The sequence below is a fragment of the Corythoichthys intestinalis genome, chromosome 4 (assembly GCF_030265065.1).
Source record: "Corythoichthys intestinalis isolate RoL2023-P3 chromosome 4, ASM3026506v1, whole genome shotgun sequence".
NCBI classification, from domain to species: domain Eukaryota; kingdom Metazoa; phylum Chordata; class Actinopteri; order Syngnathiformes; family Syngnathidae; genus Corythoichthys; species Corythoichthys intestinalis.
Window position 1 is genome coordinate 34,652,708 of NC_080398.1, and position 17,469 is coordinate 34,670,176.

At 36.6% G+C, this 17,469-nt stretch overlaps 1 protein-coding gene across 1 annotated transcript; it reads left to right on the forward strand.

Moving 5' to 3' along the window:
* Window positions 1-451: 451 nt before the first annotated feature.
* On the forward strand, window positions 452-14,539 carry rnf183 (ring finger protein 183). The gene is made up of 2 exons (XM_057833262.1): window positions 452-1,040; window positions 8,895-14,539. The coding sequence occupies exon 2, from the start codon at window positions 8,913-8,915 to the stop codon at window positions 9,822-9,824; it is 912 nt and encodes a 303-aa protein (XP_057689245.1). The 5' UTR covers window positions 452-1,040; window positions 8,895-8,912; the 3' UTR covers window positions 9,825-14,539.
* The last annotated feature ends 2,930 nt before the right edge of the window (window positions 14,540-17,469 follow it).

Here is a 17,469-nt window from a genome sequence, read left to right on the forward strand (position 1 = left end):
AAAAAAACGGCTGAATATACCAATAAACGAAATTACGAATGCATTAAAAAAACATTAGCTCAAACAAAAGCTTACCGTATCTTGGTCTTAACAGGGAGCAGCTGGATTCACGCATGTGAAATAAGTTATGTCATTTTCACTCTCGCCACTAGAGGGCAGTTTATCCACCCAAATCAGTAAAACTAAATGCAAACACTTTCAAAACAAACCATTTCAACGCCACTTTAATGAAAGAAATACTTGAAGCAGCAAAATTTAATTCTAATGTTTTTCCTAATCGAATTACTCAAGTTAATTGATTAATCCTTGCAGCACTAATGTAATTAAAATAAAATAATTTCAAAAATTATGCAATCGTAATATTGAATTTTAAATAATGGTAAAACTAAAGAAAAACATACCAACCGCATGTACATAAAAATAAATTTTTATTTAAAAAATTAGTAAATGAAAACATTTCGAGAAAAAAGGCCGCATGAATAAATACATAAAATTCAAGTAATTTATGCATAAAATATGGAAGAATATGCACAAAAAATACATAAAGAGGAAAACAGTACGCTCATATAAAACTAAAGTAAAATAAAAAAAACTTAGACAATTCCAAGTAAAAATGGAAGTATGTACATAAAAAACCAATAAGAAAAAAAATGCTAAATAAATAATTTAAAAATACTTAACTAACCCTAACCCTTAAAAAAAAGAATTAATACACAACTTAAAAATAAAAAATTAAAGGATAAAATCATCAGGGATGCATGTCAAAATCAATGAGTTTGTGTACCATTTGAGAGTTTATACTGAAAAGTGTCAAGTTAGGCCTGACTGGCATATTCCTCGGGCAGAAACGTACACACACAGCTGGGCGGGTCTGACCGGTCGGACCGGAGGCGGCTGCCAGGAGGTGACAAGGCAGCGCACTGTCACACTGACAAAACAAGACACAACAGGGAGACTTGCGACGAGAGAAGACGGCTCCGTTCAGTTTTGTTCTGAGGAGCAACTGCGGAACTGCATGTGATGTGACACTTCCTCTACAGGTAAGTTTACATTTGAATTGTTGTTGTTTTTTTTGGGGATAAATATTAGTTGCTGTTCATGTGCAGGAGCACCATTTCATGTCATTGTTAGTTTTGATTTTAATTTAATTTGTAAAATTCTCCTTTTTTGTCAGCAGATCTTTTTGTCGAATATTTTTTAGCTGATTAACCTCTACTGACAGTGACAGATGTCCAATTTATTTGGACTGGGCAGGGTTGGCAGTGATCATTTGGAGTAGACTTTCAGTCAAACTGGACTGGATGTTTACCGTCGCCAATGGTGGCAAATGAGTTAGGTAACATTAGGGTTTCGCTAAATCTTACTTGCAAATAGGCCCGCCGCGATTATTCGGTTAATTGTCGATAATCAAAATAATAGACAAATATTTTGTTTGTCGATTATAGGTTTAGGAACGTTGCTGTCTAAAGCCTCTTTATTAGCTTTTTAATAGTAAATACTTGTTTATTATCTACATTGTTTATTAAAACAGGTTTATTCATATTTCAAATAAATATTTCAGGGGGGCATCAGTACCGCATTTTTGGACTATAAATTGCACCTGAGTATAAGTCGCACCAATCAAAAATGTGCATTGAAGATGAAAAAAAACATACCGTATTGGCCCGAATATAAGACGGCCCTGATTATAAGACGACGCCCTCTTTTTCAGGACTCAAGTTTGAAAAAATACTTTTTGAACACCAAATTAATTTTAATACAGAAAATAATTACAGTACATCTGAAACAAATGATTATAACAATATATTTGAGAGAAAAAGCATGTTATTTTGCCTCATTCAAATCTTAATATCTGAACATTTAAATATGTAAACTTAAGTGCAATCGCATTCGTAAATGAATGGCTTCTGGTTCTTGAAATGTAAATAAACCAATCTATTGTGATAAAACTAGGGCTGTCAAACGATTAAAATTTTTAATCAAGTTAATTACAGCTTAAAAAGTAATTAATCGTAATTAATCGCAATTAATCGCAATTCAAACCATCTATAAAATATGCCATATTTTTCTGTAAATTATATATATATTCTGTAAAATAAATTGTTGGAATGGAAAGATAAGACACAAGATGGAAATATACATTCAACACGCGGTACATAAGGACTGTAGTGGGCATTTCACTCTACTGTCATTTAAATCTGTCTATGCTGTCCTCACTCCGAAGCGTCTACTTTTTCCAAAGCTAGACAGCTAGTGAACGACGCCTTAATAATCAGACTTTTTCCTTTTTCATCTGATTTATTAATAAAATGGCCTCAAACCATTGTCCTCTTTAGACCGTCGTAAAACTACAAAAAAAAAAGTACACAAGCATTGCATTAGCAACAACGTCAGCTTTGCACGCAATACAGGTTCACTAAACGTAAACGAAAAGTGTCTCATACAAAAAATATAACATTTCGCTTACTAACATAATATGTACATTCTTTACAACAACCATACTTACGGACAAATCTTGTCCAAGGATCATATAAGCACAACATTACAACGTAGGCTTCAGCCCGAGACGTCGTGCAGCCATATTGAACTGGCAAGAAAAAAATAAACCATGTCGCAAAGCGACCACAAAAGTTCGCTGTTAGACAGCACAAAAAGCCTTGCTGTAAATCTTACCAAAAGGTAGAATACTGGCTGAGCGGGACATGTGCGTTAATTACGTCAAATATTTTAACGTGATTAATTTAAAAAATTAATTACCGCCCGTTAACGCGATAATTTTGACAGACCTAGATAAAACATCAAAATTGCAATAACTGCATTAACCATCAACGTGAAGTCTAACTGTAACTGTAGTCTTGAAACAAATCTGAATACGGAAAAACATTGCAAGAAAATAATGCAAACTGGATAAACTTGAGAGTAGCTGAGAGCTGCCATAACAGAACATCGTTTCAACATCTGGACGACCCCCACTTTTTCAGTCTTATTTCAATGCAAAAAACATCGTCTTATGTTCGGGCCAATACGGTATATATGTCGCGCTGAAGTCTCATTTTGGGGGGAAATTTGATAGAATTCAATACCAAGAACAGACATGTCATCTTGAAATGCAATTTAAAATATAGAATAGAGAACAACATACTGAATAGGTGGACGGTATGCTAACATGATGTATAAACATCTAACTGAGAACGTACCCGGTATGTTTACGTAATATAGCTATTAAGAGTTATTCAGATAACTATAGCATAAAGAACGAATAGCTTGTTCTTCATTTTAGTAAGAGTAACTGTCGCATTTCGTCAGTCCCTTACAAGTTTCTCACTCCAAACTTTCTCTCTGCTACTCGATTACTGTTTTCGGCTGCATATTTCACTACTTACAGCCTGTAATTTGCAGAATATGATTTTCTTTTGGGTGTCATTTTGTTCAACCTTTCTCAGTTGTTTTTATAAGTTACCGCCAATCTTGAAACACTGGCCTTGAGCGCCCTCTTGTGGTTTGGTGTGAAAATAACATGAGAAATGATATAATAATGGGTTAATTATTTCACACCTAAGTTGCACCCCCAGCCAAAATGAAAAACAAAACTGCGACTTTTGGTCAGAAAATTACGGTTAATGCGGTCTTTTTTTTTTTTTTTTTTATCTGCAAAAACATTAAAAAAAAAAAAAATCAATAATTTTTTTTCGTTATTTTAAAAATGTAGTTAGTGTAGCTATTAAGAGTTATTCAGATAACAATAGCAGAAAGAACAATTAGCTTCTTATGGTTTTCTTCATTTCAGTAAGAGTAACTGTTGCATTTCGTCAATCACAAGTTTCTCGCGAACTCCAAACTTTCTGCTACTCGATTACCGTTTTCGGCTGCATATTTCACTACTTGCAGCTTGTGATTTGCAGAATATGATTTTCTTTTGGGTGCCATTTTGTTCAGCCCTTTTCATGTGTTTTTATAAGTTACCGCCAATATTGAAACGCAGGCCTTGAGCGCCTTCTTGTGGTTTGGTGTGAAAATAACATGAGAAATGATATAAAAATTGGTTATTTTTTTCACATTTAAGTTGCACCCCCGGTCAATCTGCGAAAAACTGCGACTTAGTCAGAAAAATACAATAAATACGGTCTATTTTTTTATTATGCAAAAACATTTTTTTAAATTTGTTTCAATAATTTTTTTTCGATATTTTGAAAAATGTAGTTAGAGTATTTCTGCTTTAACCAATTTTTTAAAACTCTAATTCAGCGTATTTCTGCGACTCTACTTTTGCATGAATTTTCTCTGAAAAAATAAGTTTGTTTGATTTAAAAGATAATCACAAAATAAAAACATCATAGTTACATTTTAAGACTAATTCTTCTTTTAAAAAAATGCAAATATAGAATTGAAAAAAAAATCATCATTATGTTCTAAATTGGTTTATCTTCAAAACAAAAATGAAATGAAAAACAAACAGGATAGATCATACATAAATACACAAAAACACCAAGTGCATTGTTTGAAAACAACATTTGACAAATATATTACATGAAGATAATCAAATATTTGTATAAGTATAAAAGTCTAAGTAATAGCTGATGAGAAACCTGACCACAGTTAGAAAATACCTGAATCTTTAGAAATTAATAAATAAATACTTTGGATTTAAAAAGGGAAAAAACTAACAATCTTCACTAAAAGATAGACAACATTAGACAAAATACAAAAACATGAATGAAATTAAAAAGATGGCTGGCACATGCCAAATTGCGTCTTACACTAATCACCAAAGTTATGATAATTACAATTTTGAACTGCAGCTGACCTTTTAAATGTCATCTTCAGTTCCACACTTTGGATCCTCATTGATAACATTAAAGTTGCTTGAAAGAAGTGTTGTTTTTAGCAGCCTTTTTATTTTTTTGTCTTAGTCCTTTGGACAAAAGTACTTATTAGTTGTTGAATTGAATTCATTTTGTCTACACTTATAGATTAGTTGATTTTTTTCATTTATCCCAGACAAATGTTTTAGGTTGTTTTATTTAACTGACATGTTTCCGTGACTACTTCATCAGAAAAATACTTAATAGTCTGAGTCATATGTTAGTCATTTCAAAATGTGTTTGTCTTCGTCTAGTTTGAAGCAATGAAACTCTGACAAATTTTGTCTAGTTTTAATCAACAATTACTCAAAAATTTTCCGTCTGTAAAATTCAAACATGACAGATGAGCACATTATTGGAGCATCGACAGTCCCTGACAAAAGTCTTGTCGCTTATCCATTTTGTAGAAACAATTGCTAATAATAACCTGACTTTTAGTTATTCAATTGGTTTCAGAAATGGCTCATATGAAAGCTAAGACCCTCCCAAATGATGTTGAATGTATAAAAATATATTTGTTTCACTGAAAAACTTTCATTTAATGAAGACATAAAGGTCAAATTTTGGCAAGACTGGGGTTACATCCAGTATGGAGGTGTGCGAGAGATCTGCAGGATGGAAGGCAACATAAATAGTCTGAAATATCAACAAATCTTAGCTTTCTCTTACATTTCTAACCATAAAAAGGGACAAATTCTGCAGCAGGATCGTTATCCATCGCATACTTCAATCTCTACCTCAAGGTTCCTCAAAGCAAAGAAGATCAGATCCTCCAGGACTGGCCAGCCCAGTCACCAGACATGAATAGGATGAAAGAGGAAGCATGGAAGACGAAACCCAAGAATGTTGACGAACTCTGGGAAAAGTGGCTAAAGGTGGATTTTTCAGATGAATCTTCCATTGAATTACACCACAGTCACCGCAACTATTGCAGGAGACCTACTGGAGCCCGCATGTCTCCGAGATTCACTCAGAAAGCAGTGAGGTTTGGTGGTAGCAAAAATATTGTGTGGGGTTACATCAAGTATGGGGGTGTGCGAGAGATCTGCAGGATGGAATGCAACATAAATAGTCTGAAATATCAACAAATCTTAGCTGCCTCTTAAATTCCTAACCATAAAAAGGGACAAATTCTGCAGCAGTATGGTGCTCCATCGCATACTTCAATCTCTACCTCAAAGTTCCTCAAGGCAAAGAAGATCAAGATCCTCCAGGACTGGCCAGCCCAGTCACCAGACATGAACATCATTGAGCATGTCTGGGGTAGGATGAATGAGGGAGGTTGGAAGACGAAACCCAGGAATTTTGCTGAACTGTGGGAGGCATGCAAGACTGCTTTTTTTGATGTTCCTGATGACTTCATCAATAAATTGTATGAATCCTTGCTGAACCGCATGGATGCAGTCCTTCAAGCCCATGGAAGTCATACAAAATATTAAATTTGGATCTCACAGCACCACTACTTAAATCGCTTATGTTATGTAACATGTTTTTGTATTTGAAGTACATTTTTTGTTCAATTTTCACACTAATATCTGTAGGCGACAAAACTTTTCTTGCCAAAATTTGACCTTTATGTCTTCATTAAAATATAAATCTTTTTTCAGTGAAACAAATATATTTTTGTACATTCAACATCATTTGGGAGAGCTTTCATATGAGCCATTTCTGAAACCAATTGAATAATAAAAAGTCAGGTTATTAGCAATTGTTTCTACAAAATGGAGAAGCGACAAGACTTTTGTCCTGGACTGTACAAAGACATCGCCATCTTCATGATGATAATACACACTCAGCAGGAAAACAGTACATTATTTTCAATGACATAAACCCACCTGGACGCCACGAACTGTACTAAAAAAAACTGTTGTCGAATCGTTTAAGACATGTCCAAAGTCCGGCCCGGGAAGCAAATGCGGCCCGTGGTCAAATTTCATCCGGCCCCCAGCCTCTGTCATAAAATCAATAACATCTGGCCCGCACACAGACTTAATAAATTGGTCAGCAGTACTGCTACCAGCATATGAAGTAGCTTACACACTAAATGCTGCTCCTCATTTACCCACTAAAAGTCAGCAGCACTCTAAGCAACATTACCCCGTGTGACCCTTTACTTCCAATTTTCTAAAATGGCAACAATCAACAAGAAAAAGAAAGTTGACTGCGACGGCCCACGCTTCCAGGATAGGTGGAAATTGGACTATTTCTTCACTAAAATACGTAACTACTGTGTCTGCCCCATTTGCAAAGAGACAGTCGCTGTTTTCAAGGAGTTCGATGTGACGCAATATTACCAAACAAGGCACGCTGGCATGTACAACAAGATAACCGGGAAGATACGCAGCGAGAAATTGAAGCAACTTGAAGCTAGTTTAATTTCACAGCAGCAGTATTTCGCAAGAGCCCGAGAGTCGAAAGAGAACGCCACAAAGGCTAGTTGCGAGATTGTAAAATTATTAGTTAAAAAAAAAAAAGCAAATGTGACACACAGAATGGCTTGCTAAAATTTGCTTAAATATATTCTGTGTGAAGAACGTCAGCCAAGGTCGGCCCCCCCACATTTTTACCACACAAAATCAAAGAAAAAAAATCATTTGCAAAAATATATATATTTTTTGAAAATATTTTTTTTATTTGAAATATATATACTTTTTATTGAAGTGTCACTTTTTTGAAAAGCAAAAAGTTTAAACTTTTTTTTAAGTGGAGAAAGTTTTGAATGCACTTTTTTTTTTTGAAGTGGAAAAAGTTTTGAAGGCACTTTTTTTTTTTGATTGAATCATTTTGACACAAAGATTCAACTTCAACGCTACTTCCGACATGTTTTAGTGGCAGGTGACTACACCAATGGCATAAAAGTATGACGCAAGAATAATGGATGGACAATGAATAATGGACTCTGCTCGAGTCCAAGCCGAAAATAGGGGGTGTGACATCGGCATATATATCGGCAAAATATATATTTTCTTTGATTGAAGCAATCCTTTTTGTGTCTGAGCCATATTATGGGTAGGACATTTGTGTCTAAATCATTCAATCTCAATAAAAGTTGCTTCAGTCAAAAAAACTATTTTTAATCAAAGAAAAAAAATCATTTGCAAAAATATGTATTTTTTTGAAAATATTTTTAAAATTTTAAATATATATACTTTATATTGAAGTGTCACTTTTTTGAAAAGCAAAAAGTTTTAAACTTTTTTTTTTTTTAATAAAAATATATCAGCAAAATATATATTTTTTTGTTTGAAGCAACTTATTTTTTGATTGAATAATAAAGACAGAAATGTCCAAGCCAAAATGTGGTCCAAACGCAAAATTACATTACTTCAATCAAAAAAGTTGTTTTAATTAAAAAAATAAAAACTTGACTTAATTAAAAAAAACAAAAATTCAATCAAAGAAAAATAGTTTTCAGATACATTTTTTTGAGTTTCAAATTTTATTTTTGCATTCAAACACATTTTTTTGGATTGAAGGGACTTTTTTTTCGATTAAATAATAAAGACACAAATCTACCTCCATAGTAGAGGACACTGTTGAGTGTGTTTATGGGGTTGGGGGGAGCACAGCACGTCACATGAGTGACTAGACTAGACCAAACACTGGTACGATGCAGGGTAAATACTTATACGATAAGAAAATGACACACATTGTGAACATATGACGGAATATATGATGCATTTTTAACTCGTTCTGGGCTCGTTAGACAAAAACGGACATTTGTCCAGTTATGTTTTAGTCTCCCAAGGCACAGTTTTAGCTTGTCATGTCATTGTCATGAAAAAAATTGTTCGTCGATAACATATTTTCGTCATTGTCATGAAGAAAATGTTCGTCCACCAAACAATTTCGTTATTCCCATGGTTGGCGAGAACAACAATGCCTGAAAGAAACAAAATCGGAAATCGAGACAAAAAGTGTCGATTTTGGTTTAGGTGTCATTTTCTTGCTTGTTGACCCAGTGTTGAACTCATAACATTCATAATATTTAAATAGAAATATGAATGCAAAGGATTGTGCGCCTATCCGCAGAAAACCTCGACGTCCGAGATGAGTGACGACAGGGATAGACGGCGATCCCGTCGCAACCACAGCCACGAGGTCCGGGCCCCCAATGTCAAGCCCCGCGTGGAAAACCGCCGCCCGGCCAGAGTCACGAGGTCCAGGAGCACCGACTCCGAGAGGGGTCGACGGCAGGAACGGCGCTCCGGCGAGCCTTCCCAGCCTCGCCGCCAAAACCGCAACCGGCGCGGAAGGAGTGCCGACGCAGCCGAGCGGCGCCGGAAGCCGGAGGAGAACCGTCCCGTCGCCGATGATGGCGAAGAGCCCGAGTGTGCAATCTGTTTCTGCTCCTACGACAACATCTTTAAAACGCCAAAGCTGCTAGCGTGCGGGCACACCTTCTGCCTGGAGTGCTTGGCGAGGATCAACGTGACCGCGCCCCAGCTCAAGACGCTGTCGTGCCCCGTGTGCCGCGAGCTCACCGACATCCCGCACGGGCAGGACCTGCCCCGCCTGGACAACAACCAGGACATCATCGGCAGGCTGCCGCCCGAAATGCGCCGCGCCAGGTCGGTCCGATTCAAACGCAGCAAGGGGAAGCTCCTCCTGAAGAACCCTGAGCCCGGCGCCGCCGCCCTCACATTGCCGCGAAAGAGTCAAGCGCCGCCGGCTGATACGCTGGGTCTCCGCGACGTGGAGAATGGCGCCCAGCCCGCCACCATGGTGGATGTGGGGCGCCCGCCCAACAGGGTGCGCGGGCGCATCCGACGTTTTTTTCGCTCCGACCGTTGCTACTACATCACCGTGGCGTCCATCGTTACCATTGCCTTGGTGCTCTTGCTGGTGGGAATCCTTGCCTTTGTCATCGTGCCCAATACTGCCCCTCCTAGGCCCCCGCCGGGGAATCGTACGGGGCGTGCGCCAACAACGCAGCATGTTTCCACAATAGGACTGCGATGAGACCACCAACAATCTATTTGAACTGGGAGGGGCTGAGAACAATGCACCAGAAAAATTTCCGTAAAATGAATTGCCGTATTTTTCGGTCCAAAAGTCGCACCCAAGTAAAGGTCACACCAGCCAAAAAAATGCACAATCAAGAGGGAAAAAAACATTCATAAGTCGCACTGGAGTTTAAGTCGAATTTTTGGGAACTCATTTTATTTAATGAGAGACCAAGCAAAACATTTTACTAAGTAATGAAATGGAGTGCTAGTGCTAAATAAGTATCAGTTGACATATTATTCGGATAACGATAAACAAAACAAGCTCTAGATCTCTCTCCAAATCACTACCAAATAAATTGCGCTCATAATTCTACACAAAATCTCCCATCAGAACAAAATTAAATTATATTTTTAAAAATGATTAAATATGAGCTAAAAATAAAAATGGCAACTTTATCACATGTTGGTCGTAGTCTTCAGCGAATGGTGAATCAGAAGTGATTCCTACCCCTTTCATAGCCTTATTTTTCCAAAATGGATTAAATTGTAATTTTACATAAAATTTCTACAGAAAATCCCCCATCAGGACATAATTAAATCATATTTTTCAAAAATATTACAAACACATTAAAAATAAAAAATACAGCTAATTTATCACATGCTGGTCATACTCTGCAGAGAATGTTGAATCAGAAACGCTTCCTACCCCTTTCATAGCCTCATTTTTCCAAAATGGATTAAATTGTAATTTTACATAAAATTTCTACAGAAAATCCCCCATCAGGACATAATTAAATCATATTTTTCAAAAATATTACAAACACATTAAAAATAAAAATACAGCTAATTTATCACATGCTGGTCATATATAGCGAATGGCGAATCGGAAATGATCTCTACCCCTTTCATAGCCTCATTTTTCCAAAATTGATTCAATTGTGATTTTACTTAAAATTTCTACATAAAATCCTTCATCAGGACATAATTAATTCATATATTTCAAAATTATTACAAACACATTAAAAATAGAAATACAGCTAAGTAATCACATGCTGGTCATACCCTGCAGCGAATAGTAAATCAGAAGTGATTCCTACCCCTTCCATAGCCTCATTTTTCCAAAATGGATTAAATTGTGGTTTTACTTAACATTTCTCCAGAAAATCCCACATCAGAACATAATTAAATCATATATTTCAAAAATAATAAAAACACGTTAAAAATTAAAATACAGCTAATCTATCACATGCTGGTCAATCTCCACAGCAAATGGTGAATCAGAAATGCTTCCTACCCCTTTCATAGCCTAATTTTTTCCAAAATGGAATAAATTGTAATTTTACCTAAAATTTCTACAGAAAATCCCTCATCAGAACATGATTAAATCATATTTTTCAAATTTATTACAAACATTTTAAAAATAAAAATACAGCTAATTTATCACATACTCTGCAGCGAATGATGAATCAGAAATGATTCCTACCTCTTTCGTAGCCTCATTTTTCCAAAATGGATTAAATTGTAATTTTACATAAATTTTTTTAAAGAAAATCCCTCATCAGGACATGATTAAATCATAATTTTCCAAAATATTACAAACACATTAAAAATAAAAATACAGCTAATTTATCACATACTCTGACGCGAATGGTGAATCACAAATGATCCCTACCCCTTTCATAGCCTAATTTTTCCAAAATGGATTAAATTGTGGTTTTACTTAAAATTTCTACAGAAAATCCCTCATCAGAACATAATTAAATCATATTTTTCAAAAATAATAAAAACACGTTAAAAATTAAAATACAGCTAATTTATGACATGCTGGTCATACTCTGCAGCGAATGGTGAATCGTAAACATTACTATGGCTTTCATAGAACTTAATTACACAAAATGGACGGAAAATTCTACACAAAATATATCACTACAATGTCAAAATATATATTTTTTTAAATTGCAAGCAAAATTATCCTATGTTAGTCATACTTTACAGCAAATTGTGCATTCAAAATAATATAAATAATAAAATGATTTGTCATTTGGCTTCCCATCAGAAGAAAATGATATATTTTTTAAACGATTACAACTTTATTAAAGATAAAACAAAGTTAGCATATGCAGCCTTCCCAGTCGAAAAAGAATAAACAACTATCCCCGTCAGTGACGGCAAATGAGCGAACCCGGACGCTTTTTTCCCCGCAATCAAGTACTGCTGTTTCACGTGCTTGTCGAGAAGAAATGAAACCGAACGAGGATGGTGACATTTTTCTAACAAAGGAAGTGCCTTGTGGAATGTAGAAACTGTGAAAGCCAAACATGGAAATGTATCAAAAGTGTTGTTTATGGACAAGATTGACGTGTGTGGTTCCGTCCCGAGCCTGGATAAAAATGGGTCAGGAAGGACCCAAAGTTGCCTCTACTTTTACACTGTAAATATATTTTTGTAAGACCTCAATCATTAACATTTACATGATGATTTACCGCTTCCTGTATGCTTTTGTAAACAGTTTTTAAAATAGTCTTTTGCACTTGCTCTCGCTTTGTCGCTTCAAAAAAAAAAAAAAAGGGAGGCATACCAGGTTTTGAAAAACTGCAACTGTGAAATTATGGAAAGTTTACACACCCGTCTGTTCAAATGCTAGGTTTTGTGATGTATGAAACAGCTGCTGCAAGCTATTTGGCTGGTTGATTAATCACTGATTATTTTTGTAATGCGTGGACTAGACTGGATCTCATATGAAAAACAAGTGTTAATGGGTGTATATCAAACTCCCATGTGGCACATTAAAACTGTTCAGTTAATAAGGACACTCAGATTTGCATTCTCTGTGGATAAGTAGCTGAACAGGACCGATAAAAAAAAAATGTTTTATTTACTGTTGTAGGACTCTGGGCTTTACATTTTTAATAGAAATGTGCCAATAAAAGGATATAAAAATTATGAGATTATTACAAAAGTTGCAAATTTAAACATTTGCTTTCAGAGATCAGATATTTATTTTAAAAAACATGGTTTAAATTTTTATTTTCAACGATTTTTATTTTTTAGAATATTTACTGTTTTTTGCGTTTTACAGGGCTTCCCGAGGGTTACGACTTACCCGACTTACGTAATTTCGACTTTACGACGCCGGCTGTCGTCCACCATTTTGTCTTCAATCGTTTTTTTAGTCGTGCTACAGTGTCTCGTCCGCCATTTTCCGCTTATTTTTTACTTCATTTTATTAATATGTTGTATACAGGTAGTCCCCGGGTTACCACATGACCAATTTACGGTTTTACGACGCCGGCTCTCATCCGCCATTATGTCATCAATCGTTTGTTTTTTCAGTCGTGTTACAGTGTCTCGTCCGCCATTTTCGCTTATTTTTTGCTTTATTTTATTAGTATGTTATATACAAATAGTTCCCGGGTTACGACATACCCAACTCACGCGATTTCGACTCGTCTGCCATTGTCTTCAGTTGTTTTTTTATTTTTGTTTTTTTTTTAGTTGCGTTACAGTTTCTGGTCCACCATTTTCCACTTATTTTTTGCTTTATTTTATTAATATGTTGTATACAGGTAGTCCCCGGGTTACCACATACCCAACTTACGGTTTTTCGAATTTACGACGCCGGCTCTCATCCGCCATTTTGTCATCAATCGTTTGTTTTTTCAGTCGTGTTACAGTGTTTCATCAGCCATTTTCGCCTAATTTTTGCTTTATTTTATTAGGATGGTATATACAAATAGTCCCCGGGTTACGACATACCCAACTAACGTGATTTTGACTCGTCCGTCTTCAGTTGTTTTTTTTTTTTGCTTTTTTTTTACTTGTGTTACAGTGTCTCGTCTGTCATTTTCCGCTTATTTTTTGCTTCATTTTATTAATATGTTGTATACAGGTAGTCCCCAGGTTACGACATACCTAACTTATGGTTTTTCAACTTTACGACGCCAGCTCTCATCCGCCATTTTGTCTTCAATCGTTTGTTTTTTCTAGTCGTGTTACAGTGTCTTGTCCGCCATTTTCCGCTTATTTTTTGCTTTATTTTATTTGTATGTTATATACAAGTATTCCCCGGGTTACGACATACCCAACTAACGTGATTTTTGACTCGCCCGCCATTTTCTTCTGTTGGTTTTTTTGTGTGTGTTTTTTTTAGTTGCGTTACAGTGTCTCGTTTGCCATTTTCCACTTTTTTTTTTGCTTTATTATAGTAATATGTTATATACAGGTAGTCCCCGGGTTATGACAAACCCGACTTACGTGATTTCGACTTTACGACGCTGGCTCTCATCCGCCATTTTGTCATCCCCCGCCATTTGGTCTTCAGTCGTTTTGTATTTTTCGTTTTTTAGTCGTGCTACAGTGTCTCGTCGCCATTTTCCACTTATATTTTGCCTAATCTTAATAATATATTTGATTCAGGTAGTCCCCGGGTTACGACATACCCAACTTAAGTGATTTTGACTTTACGACGCCGACTCTCATCCACCATTTTGTCTTCAGTCGTTTTTTTGGTTTGTTTTTTTAGTCGCATTACAGTGTCTTCTCCACCATCTTCTGCTTATTTTTTGCTTTATTATATTAATATGTTGTAAATAGGTAATCGTGGGGTTACGACGTACCCGACTCACGTGTTTTCGACTCATCCGCCGTTCTGTCTTCAGTTGTTGTTTTTAGTTTTTTTTAGTCGCGTTACAGTGTCTCGTCCGCCATTTTCTGCTTATTTTTTGCTTTATCTTAGTCCCCGGGTTACGACATACCTGACTTACGTGATTTCGACTTTATGACGCCGACTCTCGTCCACCATTTTGTCTTCATTCGTTTTTGTGGTCTGTTTTTTTTAGTCGCGTTACAGTGTCTCGTCTGCCATTTTCCGCTTATTTTTTGTTTTATTTTATCAACATGTTGTATACAGGTAGTCCCCGGGTTACGACGAACCCGACTCACGTGATTTCGACTCGTCCGCCGTTCTGTCTTCAGTTGTTGGTTTTCTTGTTGTTTTTTTAGTCGCGTTTAATCGTGCTACAGTGTCTTGTCCGCCATTTTCCGCTTAATTTTTGCTTTATCTCATTAATGTGATATATACAGGTAGTCCCCGGGCAGAGGCGTAGCAAGGGCCCCCGGGGGCCCCAGGCAACAAGCAACATGGGGCCCTTAGAGCGTGTGCAAGTAAGGGGGACAGTTGGACTTGGAGCAATAGCATATTTAATAAAAGTATAATAACAGCTCGGTCTCATAGAGCGCTTTTTTGGTTTTAGGACACTCAAAGTGCCCGGCTTCTACTACATTAGGACATAAAACTACAGCAACATAGTACACTCACCGCTGTTTTGCTTCCTTTTCTCCTCTTCTTTTTTTTCTTTCTTTTGTTGCTTCCAGAAGGATAACTTCTCTTCATTTTGGATATACGCCAATTAAAAAAAAAGCCAAATCGCCGCTCACTCTCAGTCTGAATCACGTGAGGGGGGGGGGGGGGGGGGGTGTAGAGGGAACGAAGGGGCCCCTTCAGGGAACTCAGACACAAGGCTTTCACTAGCATGGTCACACTTGTCGCTGCGACAGTGCAGTAAAGCTGCGTGTGCTAAATCTGTTGGCCCTCTGGGGACACACACCTGTGGTAAGAATTGTCTTGATGAGAAGGATTGTCTGATGTGCATTATGGCTCAATCAAAACAGCTGTCCGAAGACCTGCGATCAAGGATTGTTCATTTGTATAAAGCTGGAAAAGGATACAAAACCATCTCTAAAAGTCTGGATGTTCATCAATTGACAGTCAGAGAAGTTATCTACAAATGGAGAGAGTTTGGCACTGTTGCTTCTCCCCCAAGGAGTGGCCTTCCACCCAAAATAGCACCAAGTGTTCAGCGCAGAATACTCAGAGATGTAAAAAAGAACCCTAGAGTGTAGGGTTGGGCATCGTTTGAAATTGAGTGATTCCAATTCCGGTTCTGAATGGTTCTCGATTCCGATCTTTATAAGAGGCAGAGTAAAAAAAATGCAAGGTAAAAAAAAAATTGAATAGTTTATATTAAAGTCTTAACTTTTTAACGATTTTTTAAAATTAAATGAACTTCTCACAGGGGTAATTTTAACCTGTATATAAATATCAGTCTTTGAACCCGAGCAAATTTTTTCCACTTGGCGGTCAGGGCATCGAAACAAGGAATCGAAATTTAAAAATTCAAACGATTCCGGGAGCATCTGAGTGTTAGAACCGGTTCCCATCGATGCTCGATGCCCAACCCTACTAGAGTGTCTGCTAAAGACTTACAGAAGTCACTGGTATAGTCTCACTATCTCTGTGCACACATCAACTATATGTAAAACTATGGCCAAGAATGGTATTCATGGGAGGACTCCACGGAGGAAGCCACTGCTGTCTAAAAAAAAACATTGCTGCCCATTTAATGTTCGCAAAAAGGCACTTGGACACTTTACAGAAGTTTTGGCAAAATATTTTGTGGACCGATGAAACCAAAGTTGAATTGTTTGGGAGTAAGACACAACGTCATGTGTGGAAGAAAAATGCACGCCAACATCAACACCTCATCCCCACCGTGAAGCATGGTGGAGAGAGGATCATGATTTGGGGCTGTTTTGCTGCCTCAGGGCCTGGACAACTTGCAACCATTAATGGAAGAATGAATTCAAAAGTTCATCAGAATGTTTTACGGGAAAACCTGAGGCCGTCTGTCAGAGAGTTTAAGCTAAAAATAGGATGGATGCTGCAACAATGATCCAAAACACAGAAGTAAATCAACTTCAGAATGGTTTCAAGAGAACAAAATACACGTGCTGGAGTGGCCAAGTCAAAGTCCAGACTTGAAACCCATTGAGATCCTGTAGCATGACCTAAGGACAGCAATTCATGCCAAACATCCCAGGAATCTGACTGATCTGCAGCTACAGGTCGCGTCTGGTTGGAGTTATTGCTGCGAAAGGGGGGGCCACAAAATTTTAAATGTGATGGTTTACTTACTTATTTTTCCTGCTTCTGTCATTGTTTGCATACTATCCTCATTAAAATAGGAAAACCTATAAATCTTTGGGTGGTTTTAGTTAAAGCAGACACTGTTTTTTTCATCTGTGCGATTTTGACAAAGATGAATGAATGAATTTATTGTCATTGTCATCATCATCAAAATCATTGACAGTTTCAGAGTGTGGAATTTTACCCGAAGGAAAGACGAAGACAGACAAGGAAAGACGGGAAAAGCAGATGGGGATTTTATGCAGAAATGTGAGAAATTCCAAAAGTTTCAGAAACTTTTTAATACCACTGTATAGTTGTCCAAGCTGCTCAAAACTCGTTCGTAACCCGGTGACTACCTGTATTTTTAACTTTCATAAAAAAGGAAAATTAAAAACAAAATATATTTCCTGTTTTTAACTTTAAAAATATTAAAATACATAAAAATTCGATCTATATAAATGAATAAATCAGAGAATATTTACGATCACGAAGGCAAATTCTTAAAAAAAAAAAAGACTTAAAAACAAACATCATTTTGATAATTTTTCATCAATGTCTCCAAGCGTTGACTGTCAAGTTCGGTGTCGATTCATTTTAATATCCATTGTCAATAAATGGTGGCGGCCCTAAGTTTAATTTATGTAAATGGTGTTTCTCCAGCACAGACGCTCAATCTGTTTTCACTTGTCAT

Coding starts and splice junctions, on each gene's coding strand:
- rnf183 (XM_057833262.1), top strand. CDS start 8,913: ATGAGTGACGACAGGGATAGACGGCGATCCCGTCGCAACCACAGCCAC.